Below are 17,019 nucleotides of genomic sequence, written 5' to 3'. Positions count from 1 at the left end.
TCTCAGTTCTCTGGGCAGTTCTGCCTCCTGGGGAGGGGGAAGAGATGGAAGAATTTGGAAGAGGGTGGGAGCTAGGGATCATTGAATAGAAGCTGAGATTTGACTCTAACGTAGACAGACACCTGGGAGTTTGTGGTCAAGTAACACCAAAGGTCAAATACTAGTTCCAGAAAAATAGCACGTTCTGATGTGGGGAGCATATGATTGATGCCAGCAGGGGATCTCTGTAAGTTCAAGGCCAGCCTGGTTTACCGAGTGAGTCCCAGGACAGCCAGAGTTACATAGACTCTGTCTCAAAACAAACAAGGAAAACAAGCAGAAAGGCACAGCTCCTGTTTTATGCATACATTTTATTCTTTTTTATATAAAAGGCAACAGTACATTGTTGATTTGAGGGTTAAAGGAAGGAAAAACCCCCTTTAAAAAGGAGTCTCCCTATCCCTAAGACTGTAACTGTAACATATATGTACGTATATATTTATATATTAAAAAAAACAGAAAATATGAAACTTACAGTATGGACTTCATCCCCACCCCAATGCCAATCTTATGACAGAAACACATTACTCAGTTCCTACTCAGGGGTCACAGCTCCAAATGTGAGCTATGCCCCTCTTACCCTTCCCCCCTCCCAAAGCCTAGAAACCCACTGTAAAAAAAGAGCAGACACACACATGCTCAGGAGCACACATCTGGGTCCACGTCACGTGGAGCCCTTGAAGTCGCTCACTCCCTTCCCCCGGGCTCCCTTGAACTGCTAGGGTCTGTTTTGAAAACTTGGTCCCTTGCCCTGAATGCCTGGAAGACAGCGCGCACGCACGCAGGTACACACTGCACACTTTTTTTCCTTTTGGGAAACAAAAGGATGTTTGGTCCTGCTTACTATCCTACCTTGGCTTAAGGGTGGGGACCTAAAGTCTTTTTGGGCAGAGTTCAGTAGGAATTCTGGAAGGGCCATCCAGCAGGGGAAGGTACAGGGAGAGTCTTAGCCTGTGAGAGGCATCACAAGGGGGCTTTCAGGGAGTGGCCCCCACAGTCAGCGGACACTCCAGAGAGTGGAGTGGGGATGGCGGGTGGCCACTCAGACCTGTTCCTTGGGCTTCAAGTGCGCCAGTTTCACGTTCTCCGCCTCAGTGGAGGGTGGGGCCTGCTCCAGGTGGCAGCCAATCATGAGCTGGTACACGAAGACACCCGCAATGGAGCCGAGGAGCGGAGAGACGATGGGCACCCACCACCAGTGCCGGCCGGTCCTGGAGGGCAGATACGGGTGATCAGGGGCGCGTAGGCAGGGCAGAGGAAAGGGGAGCTAAGCCGAGCTGCAGCTATACTCACGTGAAGACTTCAGAGCCCCAGCCAGCCAGAGCCGTGAAAAGACGTGGGCCAAAGTCACGGGCAGGGTTGACAGCGTAGCCAGAATTGAAGCCCATGGAGGTTCCAATGACCAGGACCACAAGGCCCACCGTGAAGGCTTCCAGGCCGCGGGGGACAGGGTTGTTATAGGGGTCAACAATGGCCAGAACACACACGATGAGGGAGGCCGTGCCTATGAACTGGAGAACGAAGAGAACAAGATGAGGGACAGCTCCTTCCCCACACTCCCACCCTTCCCTTCCCCTGCCTAGCCCTGACTGGTCCTAGGATGCTTGCAGGCACAGCAATCCAGTGAGAAGTCCCATGCTTTATATAGGACCTGCCTCCATGTTCTGAGCTTGGGGTCCCCACAAATTGAGAAATCCTGCTACAATCAAGGAGTGTTGTCCGATGTCCAAAACAAGTCTGTCACTCTGAATTCCCCTCAAATGTCCCCAATCCATACCTGATCAAAGAAGCCATTGACCATGTCCAAGTGTCCAGAGGGATAGGTGGCAAAGATGCCAGCTGTGCCATTGGGGCCGGAGACGATAAGCTCATTGTTGGCAAAGGCCCAGATTGCATCTGGTAACAGATTAGACCTATTGTGAGTAAAGGCAGCGCCTCCCCTCGAAGACCTGCCCTCCCCACCCTGCCAGGGGTCATGGGTAAGCGTATTACTCTGGAGGCCCAGGGTGGGGAGGACCTGGGACTCTGTTGTTGCCCAACTTGTTTCTTTCCCTCTGAGCCCCCAACCTGGGCCTGCATGTTGATGAGTCATGAGCCCTGGGCCCGGGCAGGCCTCAGCTGTCATCCACAGGACTGGTGCCAAGTGCTTGAAGGGGGAGAGTGAAGTGGGGGAGGGCAGGATGGGGAACGCTTACCGTAGTACAGCCCAAAAACGATCCCGGCCCCCAAGAAGGCCCCCAGCGTCTGTGCCAGCGTGTAGATGGGCAGCTTGATCCAGGGCTCACGTGCCAGGAAGCACATGGCGAAGGTCACAGCGGGGTTCAAGTGGGCTCCTGAGGAGAGGGGATGGAAACATCAGCTATTGCCCAATACCATGGGGAGGCCAGGGCTCCCGTGTGCTCCTCCCTCCTGGGGTGCAGGAAGGTTTTCTTGGCCTGCATGGCAGTTGGACTATGTCACAAACTGACTGATAATCTATGATTCCAAGATGAGTCAAAGGTTCTGTCAAGTGTCAAATCTCTTCCACCCTTGTCTCCAGGACTTGGGGATGTCCCTCCGTCTCTGCTCTCTAGCCAGAGTCGTTGGCAATGCCAGCAGGGGCTGAGGCTGAGGCTGAGGACTTACCAGACACTTGGCCGGCCACCAGGATGGCAAGGGTGACAGCAAAACCAAAAGCCAGGTTGATGGTGAGGAAGCCACCATGGGTGCCCCGGCTGAGCACCACCTGAGCCACGGAGCCACAGCCGAACATCTGTGACAGAGAACAGGACAAATGAGAGCCAGCAGCACCTGCCACCGCAGAGGACTGAAAGTCCTTCCTAGAGTGTAGCCCAAACCCTTCCTCCTGCAGTCTCAAGCCCTTCACCTACATGTGTACCATCTTTTTTGTTTTTTCTTTTTTGGTTTTTCGGGGCAGGGTTTCTCTGTATTGCTTTGGAGGCTGTCCTGGAACTTGCTCTGTAGACCAGACCTGGAACTCACAGAGATCCGCCTGCCTCTGCCTCACAAAAGTGAGGGTGAGGCCGGGCGTTGGTGGCGCATGCCTTTAATCCCAGAACTTGGGACGCAGAAGCAGGTGGATCGCTGTGAGTTCAAGGCCAGCCTGGTCTACAGAGCGAGTTCCAGGACAGCCTCCAAAACAATACAGAGAAGCCCTGTCTCGAAAAACAAAAACAAAAAAACAAAAAAAAAAGTGAGGGTGAATCTGCTCCTGAGTCTGGCCCTCATCACGTTCCAGCCTTACTGTCCTGGATCTCCTCAGCACCCCCCAGGCCAGTCTTCCTCTTCCTTCGCCAGCCCTCTGCCTCAGGATTCCCACTCAGACTGGAGCGTCCTAAATACGAGGCTTTAAGAGGCTTTCCTCTGACACCAGTGAGGTGTGTTCTAACCTTCCTTCTGGGGTACAGGGACTAAAAGGGACTAGGGTCCCTCAAGTTCGGCATGTACAGGACGGGATATGTGTCCAAAAAGGAAAATACTCTCCGCCAGCTGTAAAGGGCTGTAGTCCTGAGTCTGTAGTATCCCTCAAAGCTCCTGCAGCCCAGCCGGAGACTCCTTCCTCATTTCTCACTAAGTGCTCTGCTGAGCTGGACCTGATCCCGGCACTCAGGAGGCAGAGGCAGGCCAGGGCAGCGATGCAGGGCAAAGGTGTACAGTCAAGACAAGCAAAGGCCAGGGACTGGAAGGGTCAGGGTGGACGCCTGTGGAGGTCGGGGACACTGCCCAGCCAGACCCTGGCCTGAGCTCTTTGCCTGCCTGAGGCCCAGACCGGGCTTCATGCCAAAGAGGCCTTGAAGGAGGAGCCATCAAAGCCAGTTCCACCACCCTGGGGCTAATCTTCCTCTTCCTTCTCCACCCCTACCACCCCACCACACCTCAGCTAGCCCCTCACCCCATCCAACTACATACCTTGGAGAGGGGGGCTTTTCCCTTCCCCAAAGACAATCTGGATTCTGACACTGCAAGGTTCTGGGTGTCCTCAACATCAGTACACAAGCAAGCCCTCAGCCATCAAGGTATCCCCTAGATCAGACCTCCAGACACCCTGGCTCTGCATTTCACAGACACCTGATCCCTCACATCACCCTGAGCCTGAGAACCTTCACCACAGTTCCAGCACCCTCTTTTTGGGGTCCACGATAAGCCAAATGAATGATCCTGGGGCTCAGGGAAGGAGGCCCTCAGTGAAGTGGAAGACACCTCCCCTGCCCTTGTTGCTCCAAAGCAGGTGGCTGGACTCCCAAATCAAGATAGAGAACAGTGGAGAAGGGTGATAGGCCCCCTCCACTCCCTTTTTGGCACAGGGGAGAGAAAGAATGGGGACAACTGATAGGCCACTGGTCTATGAAGTCAGAGGCAAGTTTGGGACCTGTTCTCTCTGTGAGGCCTCCCGCCACCCCCTCTTGTCATTTAACTGATGTGTATTACTTAGGACTCAGGGGCGCTGGAACTCAAGTAACCCACCCATTGTAATGGGGCAGTGGTGGCTCACACCTTTAATCGCAGCACTCGGGAGGCAGAGGCAGCGGATCTCTGTGAGTTCGAGGCCAGCCTGGTCTACAAGTGTGAGTTCCAGGACAGCCTCAACCTCCAAAGCCACAGAGAAACCCTGCCTTGAAAAACCAAAAGAGAGAGACAGAGAGAGAGAGAGAGAGAGAGAGAGAGAGAGAGAGAGAGAGAGAGAGAGAGAGAGAGAGAGAGAGAGAAGCAGGGGAAACAAATGTAAGGAAACCGGCATCAATGGCTGAAAAAAATCAGAGTAACTGGGACAGGAAATGAACATAACTGCCTGTCAGACCAAGAAATAAGTACACCCAGAGTTATCCAGAACTACTCAGAGCAAAACCGCAGAAGCCTCAGCAAGGAGGCTCTGGAGGACCATGAGTAACTGACAGCAGAGGAAGGATCAAAAGACCACAGTCTTCAGCAAAGGCTGGCAGCAGATGAGCAGGAGGGAAACATTTAGAGACACACAACATTTGGAGGCCTCCGTTCCACAATCACCTGGCTTCCATTTCTACCAGTTTTGCTGCTTGCAGCGCAGGAGACCTGCGCCCTCTGCCCCCACCTGTGGTGACCTGTCCTCACTACTGCAACTTTTGGACTTCTGAGGTTTAATTATTCATTTGTGGCCAGACACCCAAGACCCAAATAACCTAATACGGGGTCCGTTTGCCTTCACTGTGCCCTGAGGCTGGGGCTCGGGGAAGCTGGAAGACTGGGAACTAAGAGAAAGGGCTGAAGGTCCCTAACGGTAGGGGTGACCCTTCTGACAGCCGGTGGTCTGGATCTCCAGTGGAAAGGTAAAGAAGCTGGGTCTCTCGCTGAGTAACACGTTCGTCCTCGAGTCCGGGCTGTCAGGAACTGAGTTAGAACTGGGAATCCCAGATGAGGGCTCTGGAGGTCAGCTTGACCCTGAGGGCTAAGCCTGGAGAGCAGAGCGGAGCTGGGAGATTGGTCCGGTCTGCCTTGAAAAACTGTCCCTGCGGTGAATAAGGAGTCGGGGAGCGCGGGAACTGGAAAGGGAAAGGGCTCGTTCACTTCCCGGCACTCACCACAAGGATGAGGGTCCCCAGGCACTCCGCCAGCGCCTGGCGAAGCAACCTGTAGCGGATATGGAGCATCTCCCCGCAACGGTTCACCAACTCCTTCTGTCGACCCATGGCAAGGCAAGCAGCGACGCGGTAGGGCGTGGGGGCGACAAGCGGCTAGCGGCGGGCACCGAGAGCGGTGGCCCGGAGCCTAGGTGGCGCCCTTTATATGCACGGGAGAGCGGCCCCGCCCGCGGAGCCTCACCGCAGAGCCCTGCCGGGGCGGAGTGCGGCCACCGCCCACCGCCCACCGCCCACCGCCCAGCCTAAGGGCACTGGTGGGGTGACCCGAGCTGGTGAGGAAGGTCCCCAGGAGTTTTAAGGGTGGGTTGACTCTGGAGGGCACTTAATGGAGGGAGTCAGTGTAGGTGAGGACAAAAGTACTGTGAAAAGAGACCGGAGCAAAAAAAAAAAAAATTCTCCTGTGTTCACAGTGAATCTTGTGGGCATCGTCTCACGCTAGGGGTGGAACCTGTCATCATGGAGAGGAACCAGCTTGCTACAAGATGACCGGACAGAGCAGGTCCTCCATCAGGCGGCTGAAGAGGAGGCTATTGGCCCCAAGTGGGAAGAGTCCTCCCCGATAGGCACATCCGTGCGCTGAGTTCCTTCTTGCGCTCTAGGAACATGTCACTTGTTGAATGTGTTGGTCGACTATGACCATAGCTGTGTCAACACGGCATATGTCCTGTGTGCCTGATCTACCTTCGCTGTGCACATGCTGGCTGGGGTACCCGAGCTTTCTCTTGTCGGGCATGCTGCACTATACCCATGGCTCCTGAGGCTGAGCGGCAGTTGTCCCGACATGTCACATCATCATGCCAGCAGGGTGAATTCCAGCTGGTTTTTAACTCCTTTCCCCACCTGGCTGACCTACCATCGAAGTGAATCTATCCTTTTAAGTAATTAAACTGGGGGCCAGGCAATGGCTCAGCAGGAAGAGTGTTTACCATGGTAGCTTAATAATCTGAGTTCAATCCCTAAAATCACATGGAGGCAGGAGAGAATCCCACACATTCCTAGTGGTGCATGTGCCTAAACATACATCATAGTTTTTCTGGAGACAGGGTCTTACTGTGTAGCCCCGACTGACCAAGAACTCACAGAGATCTGCCTGCCTCTGCCTCTCAGGTGCTGTGATTAAAAGCGTGAATAAGAACATCTGGCACAATTAATTAATTTTTTACAATTCATTAATTTTTCAAAGAGATTAAACTGAGTCAGGTATCATGGCACATACCTGCAACCCCAGCACTCAGGAGACTGAGTTAGGAAAACTGTGGCTTTAGAATCAGTTTCGGCTTCATAATAAGACACTATCTCAAAAAGAGTTCACCAGTGCCGGGCGGTGGTGGCGCACGCCTTTAATCCCAGCACTCGGGAGGCAGAGGCAGGCGGATCTCTGTGAGTTCGAGGCCAGCATGGTCTACAAGAGCTAGTTCCAGGACAGCCTCCAAAGCCACAGAGAAACCCTGTCTCGAAAAAGCCAAAAAAAAAAAAAAGAGTTCACCAGCTACTCAGGAGGACTGACAGGAAGTTTACTAGTTCAAGGCATGTCTCCCTCCCTCCCCCACCCTACTCCCCAGACAGGGTTTCTCTATATAACAACCCTAGCTGTCCCGAAACTCAGGCTGTAACCAGGATGGTCTTAAACTCACAGAGATCCTCCTGCCTCTGCTTCCTGAGTGCTGGGATTAAAGGCATGCACCACCACCATCCGGCCAAGGCATGTCTGCCTTAAAGGCCAGCCTGGACAACTTATTAACAGCCTGTCTCAAAACCAGTGTGGAGGTGGGAGACCTGGAGAGATGGCTCAGTGGTTAAGAGTGACCTATTCTTACAGATGACCAGCACCCACACCAGGCCGCTCATGACCAACAACTCCAGGAGAGCCTATCTGTGTCTCTGGCCTCTGTGGGCTCCTTCACTCAAGTGGGCAAACCCACATACAGACACACAATTAAAAATAATAAAAATAGCCAGGCGCTGGTGGCGCACAACTTTAATCCCAGCACTCGGGAGACAGAGGCAGGCGGATTTCTGTTGAGTTGGAGACCAGCCTAATATACAAGAGCTAGTTCAGGCCATCCTCCAAAGCCACAAAGAAACCCTGTCTCGAAAAACCAAAACAATAATAATAAATAAATAAATAAAAATCTCTGAGTTTGAAGCCAATCTGGTTTATAGCCTGAGTTCCAGGACAACCAGGACTGACTATTCATACACACACACACACACACACAAAACCCAACAAAATAAAAAATAAGATGATGGTGCTGGAATTTTATTCTAGCACTCAGGAAGTAGAAGTAACTAGATCTCTGTGAGTTTCAGGACAGCCTGGTCTACATAGTGAGACCCTGTCTCAACCCCCTGCCCAAAAAAAGGGAGACTATGTCTCAAAAATCTAAAATATGGGGAGAGAGAGATTACATCACACAAGCTGTAAGAATGCCTGATCCACCAGTCAGGGGAACATCAGGCAATATTGCTCTCAGTGCTGCCTGCCTGCTTTTTCTTTCTTCATTTTCCTCCAGTGCTCAGGCTTACAGCTCAGGGCCTGCAGCACAGCATGCTGAGCCTGTATTCTGCTATTGAGCCCCACCCCCACCCTGAGCTGCATTTATTTACCTGTTTACCTTGGGTTGGTTTGTTTGGTTGGTTGACTGGTTTGTTTGTTTTTGAGACAAAGTCACTCAAACTGTAATTCAAACTGGCCCTGAACTCACTAGGTAGCCCAGTGCTGGCCTCCAGCTCTTGACAACCTCTTGCCTAAACCTCTCAAGTGCTGCTGGGGTTATAGGCATGAACCACTCTCCCAAGTTTCATTTAACGATTGGAAAACTGGGCTGAGGGTTTAGTTCAATGGTAAAATACTTACCTAGCATGCCCAAGGTCTTGAGTTTGATCCCTGGTATCAAAAAGATAAATCAATCAACTAATCAACTAGAAACAGATTTAGTGGACTGAGAGTCTGTACATTTATTGCCAGGGGAGACCAAAGAAACTACATTTTTCAGGGCTTAATCTGGGTGAGCTGAAGTCCCTGGGGACTTGTCCTCTGAAGAATGGCTGTCCTTGAGTGAGGCATACCTATAAACCCAGCACTTAGAGGTGGAGGCAAGAGGATCAGGAGTTCTAGGTCATTCTTGGCTTCATATCGAGTTTGAGCACGTGCTGGGCTACAAGAGACCTTTGCTCAAAAAAAAAACGAGAGCAGTGAGATGACTCAGCTGGAGAAGGTGCCTTCCTCCAGGCCTGGTGAGCCGAGTTCAACTCCAGCGACCCACGTGGTGGAAGGAAGAGAACCAACCCTATAGGTTGCCCTCTGGCCCTCACACATGCACTGAGGTATGTGTCCTGCCCCCATAAATGTAAGAGCAAAAATACCAAGAGAAAGAAAAAGTCAGACACAATGGTGTGGAGAGCACTTTTAATCCCAGCTCTTGGAAGGCAACTGCAGGCAGATTTCTGTGAAATTGAGATCAGCCTATACACCAAGTTCCACCTACCTCAACAGGAAAAGAGCAAAGGTGTTGGAGAGAAAATCCTACTGTTGAGGATTAGCAATGCATAAGGTAGATTCACAAATGCTCAGGCACATAGCTGCATTTATATGTACACGCATACATGCACACATACAGCTTGTAGTTACATTCTTACCTACAGACACTTCACTTTGCTTAAGGGATTTCATTTGCATAGAACCTGCCCATAGGCTCACAGGTATATGCAACCACTACATAAAGCTTCTCATAGTCCTTGGCCCAAAGAGAGGCCCCTTTCCCAGACACCCCCTCCCCTCTGGGCTGGGAGGCTCCACAGTGAATCAGGCAGCCATCACCGAGTGCCTGCCTGCTGGCCCTGTTGCCAGCCTGTGACTCAAGGCAGAACACAAGACTCCTGGTGCCAGAACTCCAACTGTGGTTTATGGGAGTGGGGACCACCTCCTGCCAGGATGCCCACAGTTCTCCACCCTTCTTGTGCTTCTAGGCCTCTCATTGCCTGGGGTAGAGCTGCAAAGATGGCAGAGGGCAGGGATTCCTCAACACAATAGGAGACGAGATTCTGGCAGAGTGGTGCATGCCTTAATCCCAGCACTTGGGAGGATCTCTGAGTCTGAGGCCAGCCTGATGTACGTAGCATGCTCCAGGACAGCCAGGACTACATAGAGAGATAATGCCTTAGAGAGAGAGAGAGAGAGAGAGAGAGAGAGAGAGAGAGAGAGAGAGAGAGAGAGAGAGAGAGAGAGAGAGAGAGAACTCAGTCCACAGCACCCCATCCCCTCCTTGCCCATCCTAAGCCTGCTGCTAGCAGAGCCTGGCCTACAACCAGAGCAAAAGAGAAAAGCAGGTGCACACATGTGTGTTGGTGTGTGTGTGTGTGTGTGTGTGTGTGTATTTGTATAATGGATATATATCCCAGAGCCATGAGAGCCCCAGAACATGAATTTGTACCCAGCTCACATAGGAGGGCCTGAGGGAGGGGGTAAAAGTATGTCTTCTTATTCTCCTAGAGCTCCATTTACTTCTATGTAGGAAGTTCTACACACTCACTGTATGCCTGTGTATGGATGTGCCTGTCTAGAAGCCTGGGGCTGCAGATCAATATGGAGCATCTTTGTCTCAAGGCCAGGACCTTGAGGTCCTAATTCCCCCTTGTCTTCTCAACCAGGATCAGCAAATAGAACTAAGATGCCATGTAATTCCACCAAACTCATCTGTATCCGTGACCATGGTATACACTCATATCCAAACATAGGCCCATTGGAATGGCTAGGGTCAGAATTACGACAGTATGGATGGGTAGACCTTCCTACTCCTTAATGGGTGAAGGAGGAGCCGGGCGTTGGTGGCGCATGCCTTTAATCCCAGCACTCGAGAGGCAGAGGCAGGCGGATCTCTGTGAGTTCGAGACCAGCCTGGTCTACCGAGCGAGTTCCAGGACAGCCTCCAAAAGCCACAGAGAAACCCTGTCTCGAAAAACCAAAAAAAAAAAAAAAAAAAATGGGTGAAGGAGGACCCTACTTGAAGGAGAGGAAGGGCACCTTCCAAAGGCCCCTTATTCCTGTCAGCTCCTATGCACCTGGGATAGAGAGGATGAAGGATGCCTGTCCACAAGTACCAGGCTGGCCTGAGGGTGGAGTAGAAGGGGGGGGTCCCTCATTCACTGCTGAGTAACTCCGGGGCACCATTTTCAGTATAGTTAATGTGATTGGTACCCCCTGGTACAAAAGCAGAAGACAGTCACAGAGAAGAGACACCTTGATAAAGTCCCATCCCTCTGAGTCATCACACAGCTTACCTGGAGCCCTCGGGGCTCCCTCTGGTACTTTGGGAAAGAGAGCCAAGATCGAGGGCAAGTAGCCAGCCAGCTCTGAGGAGGAAAGGAGGAAGTGAGGCCTCTTCCTTGGGCATCTTGAGCAAGGCCTATGTCTCACCCAAGCAAGAGGTTGAGTTAGGGACAGGGCCTGGATGCCCATCCTACTGTGGGAGGCCATGACTCCTTCAAGGTCAGAGCTGGAGGAGGAGTGGGTCCCCAGCCTAGGGATGGGCTGAAAGATGCAAGTTGCAGCCTGCTGGACCAGAGGCTGGCTGGGGCCCTCCAGGGGGAAGGATGATACATCTTTCATTTCCTGCCCCCCACCCCAATTTTTTTGATCTGAATGAGAGCAACCCAGGGCCTGGAGAGACGGCTCAATGGTTAAGAGTGTTAGCCTGTTTTCCACAGGACTTGAGTTCTGTTCTCAGCACGCACATTAGGCAGGTGTCTCTCAACAACTTGAGCTCCAGCTCCAAAGGGTCCTACACCTTTTCATGGTCTCCCTGGCAGGGCACCAGCACTCACATACATATATACATATGCATGGATACACTTGCATGTAAAAAATAAAGTGTGTTTGTTTTTCTCTTGGCATGGTGACATCCCAGCTATTCCGGACAGGGAGGCAGGAGGATCATTTGAGTGCAGCAGTTCTGATCTGTAGTGCACTATGCTGTGTCCTCACTAAGTTCAGTGACCTCTTGGGAGCAGGGGACCACCAGGGTGCCTCAGGAGGAGGGAACTGGCCCAGGTCCAAGACAGAGCAGGTCAAAATAAGTGTTTGGTTTTTTCCCTCCCTTCCTTCCTTTCCTTCCTTCCTTCATCCCTCCCCTCCTCTTTCCCTCCCTCCCTTCCTTTCTCTTTTGAGACAGGGTCTCACTATGTAACCCTGGCTGTTCTGGTGAAGACTGGCCTTGAACTCACCTGCCTCTGCCTCCTGAGTACATACACCACCACGTCTAGCTTCAATAGATTTATATTTACTCACTCTCTATGTATATGGGTGTATGTCTGTGTACCACTTGTGTGCCTGTTTGCCCTGAGCCCCTAAAATAAGTCTTTAAAAATATATTTATTTGGCTGGGCGTTGGTGGCGCACGCCTTTAAGCCCAGCACTCGGGAGGCAGAGGCAGGCGGATCTCTGTGAGTTCGAGACCAGCCTGGACTACCAAGCGAGTTCCAGGACAGCCTCCAAAGCCACAAAGAAACCCTGTCTCGAAAAAAAAAAATATTTATTTAACTGGGCAGTGGTGACGCATGTCTTTAATCCCAACACTCAGGAGGCAGAGGCAGATGGATCTCTGTGAGTTGCAGGCCAACCTGGTCTGTAGAGTGAGTTCCAGGACAACCAGGGCTATACAGTGAAACTCTTTTCATAAAACCAAAAAAAATTTTTTTATTTTAATTTTGGGCTGGAGAGATGGCTCAGCAGTTGAAAGTACTGACTGTTCTTCCAGATGACCCAGGTTCAAGTCCCAAAACCCACATAAAATTAACAATTGTCTACAATTACAGTTCTAGGGGATCTGGAACCCTCAAACACACATATATGCAGGCAAAACATCAATGCACATAAAACAAAAACAAATAAATCTTTTTGTTTTGTTTTGTGATGGGGAAGTCCTGTGTATCTATCAATAAAGCACTGTTGGCCAATAGGGAAGCAAGATAGGTGGGACTAGGAGTCCAGGAGGACTCTGGGTGGGAGAAACACATGAAGTCACCATGTAGCCACATAGGGGTAAGAAGTCCAATACTTAGAAATACTTAGAATAACAATTATGGGGTAAATACTTAAGTCAGAGCTAGCCAGTAAGAAACAAGCAAGGCCAACAGCTTCATAATTAATATAGCATCTTGTGTGTTATTTGGGGACTACAACGTGGCAGAGCCCAGGCGACTGGTTGGGAAAAACCAAAGCAGCTGGCAAGGAAAAGGCTTCTCTCTACAGTTTTGTTTGTTTTTCCAGATAGGGTTCCTTTGTGTAGCCTTGGCTATCCTAGAACTCGCTCTGTAGACCAGGTTGGCCTTGAACTCACAGAGATCCCCCTGTCTCTAGGACCTCAGTAAGAGTCAGATAGTACTAAGAAAGTAAGAAGATTATTTCAGGCTTAGTATGCCACATTGTCATCAAGGATCACGCCCAAAAACTGGATCTTTAGCCACATGTGCTCATGTGTGAACATCCATGTACATCCAGGTGCATGCTTAGACATGTGTCAGTATTTATGAGGATCTATGTGTGCATATTGTATCCATGGGCATATTTGAGTGTGTCCTTGCCTGGATCTGGTCTGGTGTTTAGAAAGCCTCAAAAGACAGGTGAGGTGGAATCTGTTGAAAGTTCTGGAGAAACTGCTGAACATTTTGCCCTACCTCATGCCAGCCACTGAGGAAAGAAGGGTTAATATATGGAGCTGCCATACCAGGCCACCACTGGGAGCAAGCCAGGGATGTCTGGAGGGCTCCAGCTTGCCTCTTAGAACCAGATTCCTGAAGGCCCGCTTTCTGATTTCCCCTCTTCCTTCTCACTGACAGAAAAGCCAAGAGGGCTCTTCCAGAAGAGGAGGTCAAGACCAGCAGTGAAGAAGATAGGAATACTAATACCCTTCCTACATCTAAACTAAAGAGAATTGGCTCAGTCCCCATCCCTGTGGCCAGGAAATGAAGGATTGGACTATTTGGTGGGCTTCCTGCAGAAGAACGCATGGGCTTCTAGGTGAGAGATAATGAATGGTCGCCTGTCGAGCGAGAGAGAGCAGCCATGGAGAAGCTAGAAAGGGAGATAGGTGGTTTGAGAAGCACTTTGGGACTTACACTGCAACCCTGGATGTCATTCGGGCACAAGGATGTATTGAGCTGGGCTTATTTAAGCTCCCAGGCTCTGAGGGTGTGAGACTAATGCAGCTGGAAGGTGGGGAGCAGGAAAGCCAGAAGGCCGAGCCTGGACCTCTGGCAGATGTTCCACCCATCAGAACAGTGGTTAATGGAAGTTTGCACAGGGAGGTTGGAAGAAGAGGGACTGAAGCCAGGAGGCCTAGGAAGAACCATAAAGAAAAAGAGGTCAGATGCATGGAAATGGCTTGGGGAATGGAGGATTCACAAGGCAGAATGAGGAGGGCAGGTGGGCAGGAGTGGAAAGGAGTTGGACCTGAGATCTGAACCTGGGACCAGATAGACCGCGGTCTATGAAGGAGCTCAAACAGTAGGTGCATTCATAGGGACTTCGCAAAAGGAAATATGTGACATGCCGAAAGGCTACCCATGTGCTGCATGAGTCCCAGTCACTCTCTCCTCATCCCAGCCCATCGCTAATTACAAGGTAGCAGCCTCCTGCCTAAAGGGAGAGGAGTCACAGGGAGGGCTCTAGGGAAGGGACAGGGTGTATCAGGAGACTCTGCAGTTAGGAGTTCTTCTAAGGGCCTCCAGATCCGGGGTCAGTGGGCTGAGAAGTTTGGAGATCACAGTGGGCATATTGTGGAGGGAAGATTAGAGAAAGACCAGGATGCCATGTCTGCATATAGAACAGGGGGTTGGATCTCAGTGCTGCCCTTGAGTCAAGGCCCAGTCGACTTCAATTCTTGGGAACTTCAAGTTCTGTCTTGCTTTTGAGGAGCAGAAGTTTGGGCCTGAGCTGGGGTGCAGCCGAATACTCGTGTTCCCGTCCCGTCCCTTGTCCCTGCCCCTCTAGGTCTTGGCTATAACAGCTGCACTCCAGGGCCTGGAAGGGAGCACTAGCAAGCCAGAAGAGAAGTGGGTCAGGGGTTTCCCTCCTTGTCCTTGCAGGTCTGGACAGACCTACAGCCCAGGCCTGTCTCTCCTTTATCTCCGTCACCCCATCTCCTCTCCTCACCCCTTGACCCAAAGGGCAGGCTCAGCACAGCCAGAGCAGCTTATAGCCTCCCCGCAACTCCATGTCTCCCTGGACAAGCTCCTACATGGCTGAACCTCATAGAAACCAGAAAAACCGTGTTCCCCACCCTCCTCTCAAAAGTCGAGGAGCAAGAGGATGTCTCCCTCTGTAACGCCCCTTTACTTGGTCCCACTTAGTTCCCTGGGGCAACCCAAGGGTAATGGGCAGAATGGCCTTTCCCGTGAAGAGTATGGATGACTCAGGCCCCCAAGCTTCCCCTCTCCCTTATCACTCAACTGGATTAACCCTGACTCACAAGTACCGGATGTGGACGGGTGACATGTATGTATACTGGGGAGAGGCTAATTAGCCCAAATCTGACTCCAGGACTCCACTGAGTGTAGCCTGATTCACAGACCCCTGGGTTTGGGGAACACTACTTTTTCTTCCAAAGTAAGGAGCTGGGTGGAGGAAAACAGGGGCTTCAGCTAAGATTCGAACCGAGAAAAGTTGACCGTATTGTGGCCAGGGAGGTGGAAACTGACTTCAGAATTCACCACATTGAACAAAAGAAGATTCAAAGATCAGAACTTTGAAAGTCTGAACATCCCCTCTCCTAAAGGGAACAGTTTTTCTCAAAGCCACGGGAAAAAGTCCAGGATTCCCGCATTCTAACTTGTTACTTTTTCTTTCTCCTGACCTGAACTCCAAAACTCTGTGAACTGAGACCCAAACGGCCAAGCAAGTGTCACCCTGTACTGTCGTAAAGAGCCAGGGTAGCCATCTCTTTTCTTGCCTCCTGGAGATCTGAGGAAAACAGGTTGGAGCTGCCATGTGAGGGATTTAAATGAAAGCTTAGGCTTCCCGCCCCGGGTCAGGCAAGGGCAGTGTGCATGGAGTGGTGTGGCTCGTTGGGTTTCTGAGATCTTAGCCTCTTGTTTTTTTTGCCACTTGGGCATGCAGAGGGCCCTCAACAAAGCCATGGTTGTATGCCTTATTATAGATGACAGGAGTGAGCCACGTCAAAAGAAGGCCCAACCCCTGATGGGCTCTGGTACCTATGCCTCCTAGGGCCACCTGCTAAGGACCTGCTTCTGACGGCGCACACTGCCCACCCCTTCCTCCAGCTGGATTTGTACAAGGGCCTGAAGGTTTTGCCCAGCCAATCCTGGCTTTCCTTAGAGCCGCAGAGGAACTGTCCCAGAAACAGGCCAAGGGCAAAAGGGGCGGAGACAAGGCAACAGCAAGCTTAGCGCATGAGCTACCTGGCTTTGTAAGGGGAGTTACAGCACAGACGCTTCTTCACAAATGACTACAGAACACAGGTGTAGACTCCAACCAACTCAATTCCCTGTGCTAATGTCAAGCCCGGGCTGAGCTGTCTAAAGACAGGTGGAACAGGGTAATGTCCACAAAGACAAAACTATAAGCGAGAGTGCTTTCCTTTCTGTGGTTTCTCATCACGATGGAGCTCACTGGTCATGCATTCAAGTTCCTGTATAACTGGTAACACTCAGCACTCAGCCTGATTCAGAAAGGAGCTAAAATACTTTCTTTTTTTTTGGGGGGGGGGGGAGTTCAAGACAGGGTTTCTTTGTAGACCAGGCTGGCCTCCAACTCACAGAGATGGACCTGCCTTTGCCTCCCAAGTGCTGGGATTAATTAAAGGTGTGAGTCACTGGCCAAGTACCTCCTTTATAGGGCTGGTATGATTATATAACCAAATTCTACACATAAAATATGAAAGTCAAGCCAAGCATTACATACACCCATAATCCCAGCACTTGGGAAGTAGAAGACTCAGGAATTCAACACCAGACTCACCTATACAATGAGTTCAAGGCCAACCTGGGCTATAGAGGACCCTGTCTCAAAAAACTAAGAAAAGGTATGGAAGCCAACACCTGGCAGTTAACAGTGTCATATATGTATGTTGTTGTTTAAGACCCATTTGTCTATGTATATGGATCTGATAATGCTTTGTCCGCATTATCAGAAGAGGGAGGGCATCCTATCCCACGGGACTAGTTACAGATGGTTGTGAGCCACCATGCGGATGCTGGGAATTGAACTCAGGACCTCTGGAAGAGCAGCCAGTGCTCCTCAACCTCTGTTTTTCATTTGTTTGTTGGAGATAGGGTTTCTCTGTGTAACCTTGGCTGTCCTAGAACTCATTCTGTGTAGACCAGGCTGGCATGAATAAACTCAAGACGT

The 17,019-nt window shown here is 51.0% G+C and overlaps 1 protein-coding gene across 1 annotated transcript; it reads right to left on the bottom strand.

Annotated features, from left to right (window-relative positions):
• Positions 1 to 330: 330 nt before the first annotated feature.
• On the bottom strand, positions 331 to 5,778 carry Aqp3 (aquaporin 3 (Gill blood group)). The gene is made up of 6 exons (XM_005078855.3): positions 5,595 to 5,778; positions 2,665 to 2,791; positions 2,235 to 2,372; positions 1,817 to 1,935; positions 1,333 to 1,550; positions 331 to 1,250 (listed from the first exon to the last, which is right to left on the bottom strand). The coding sequence occupies exons 1-6, from the start codon at positions 5,700 to 5,702 to the stop codon at positions 1,082 to 1,084; spliced, it is 879 nt and encodes a 292-aa protein (XP_005078912.1). The 5' UTR covers positions 5,703 to 5,778; the 3' UTR covers positions 331 to 1,081.
• Positions 5,779 to 17,019: the final 11,241 nt, after the last annotated feature.

The sequence above is a fragment of the Mesocricetus auratus genome, unplaced genomic scaffold (assembly GCF_017639785.1).
Source record: "Mesocricetus auratus isolate SY011 unplaced genomic scaffold, BCM_Maur_2.0 Super-Scaffold_6730, whole genome shotgun sequence".
Classification (NCBI taxonomy): Eukaryota; Metazoa; Chordata; class Mammalia; order Rodentia; family Cricetidae; genus Mesocricetus; species Mesocricetus auratus.
Note: the sequence above shows the minus strand (reverse complement) of the source record. Positions and strands in the feature narration are given on the sequence as shown.

Bases quoted from the DNA above. Each gene is read 5' to 3' on its own strand.
- Aqp3 (XM_005078855.3), bottom strand. From the start codon at position 5,702: ATGGGTCGACAGAAGGAGTTGGTGAACCGTTGCGGGGAGATGCTCCAT. The intron at 2,792-5,594 runs GTGAGTGCCGGG...TCTCTGTCACAG, and splicing joins TGGGGACCCTCATCCTTGTG to ATGTTCGGCTGTGGCTCCGT. The intron at 1,251-1,332 runs GTGAGTATAGCT...TCTGCCCTCCAG, and splicing joins TGGGGCTCTGAAGTCTTCAC to GACCGGCCGGCACTGGTGGT.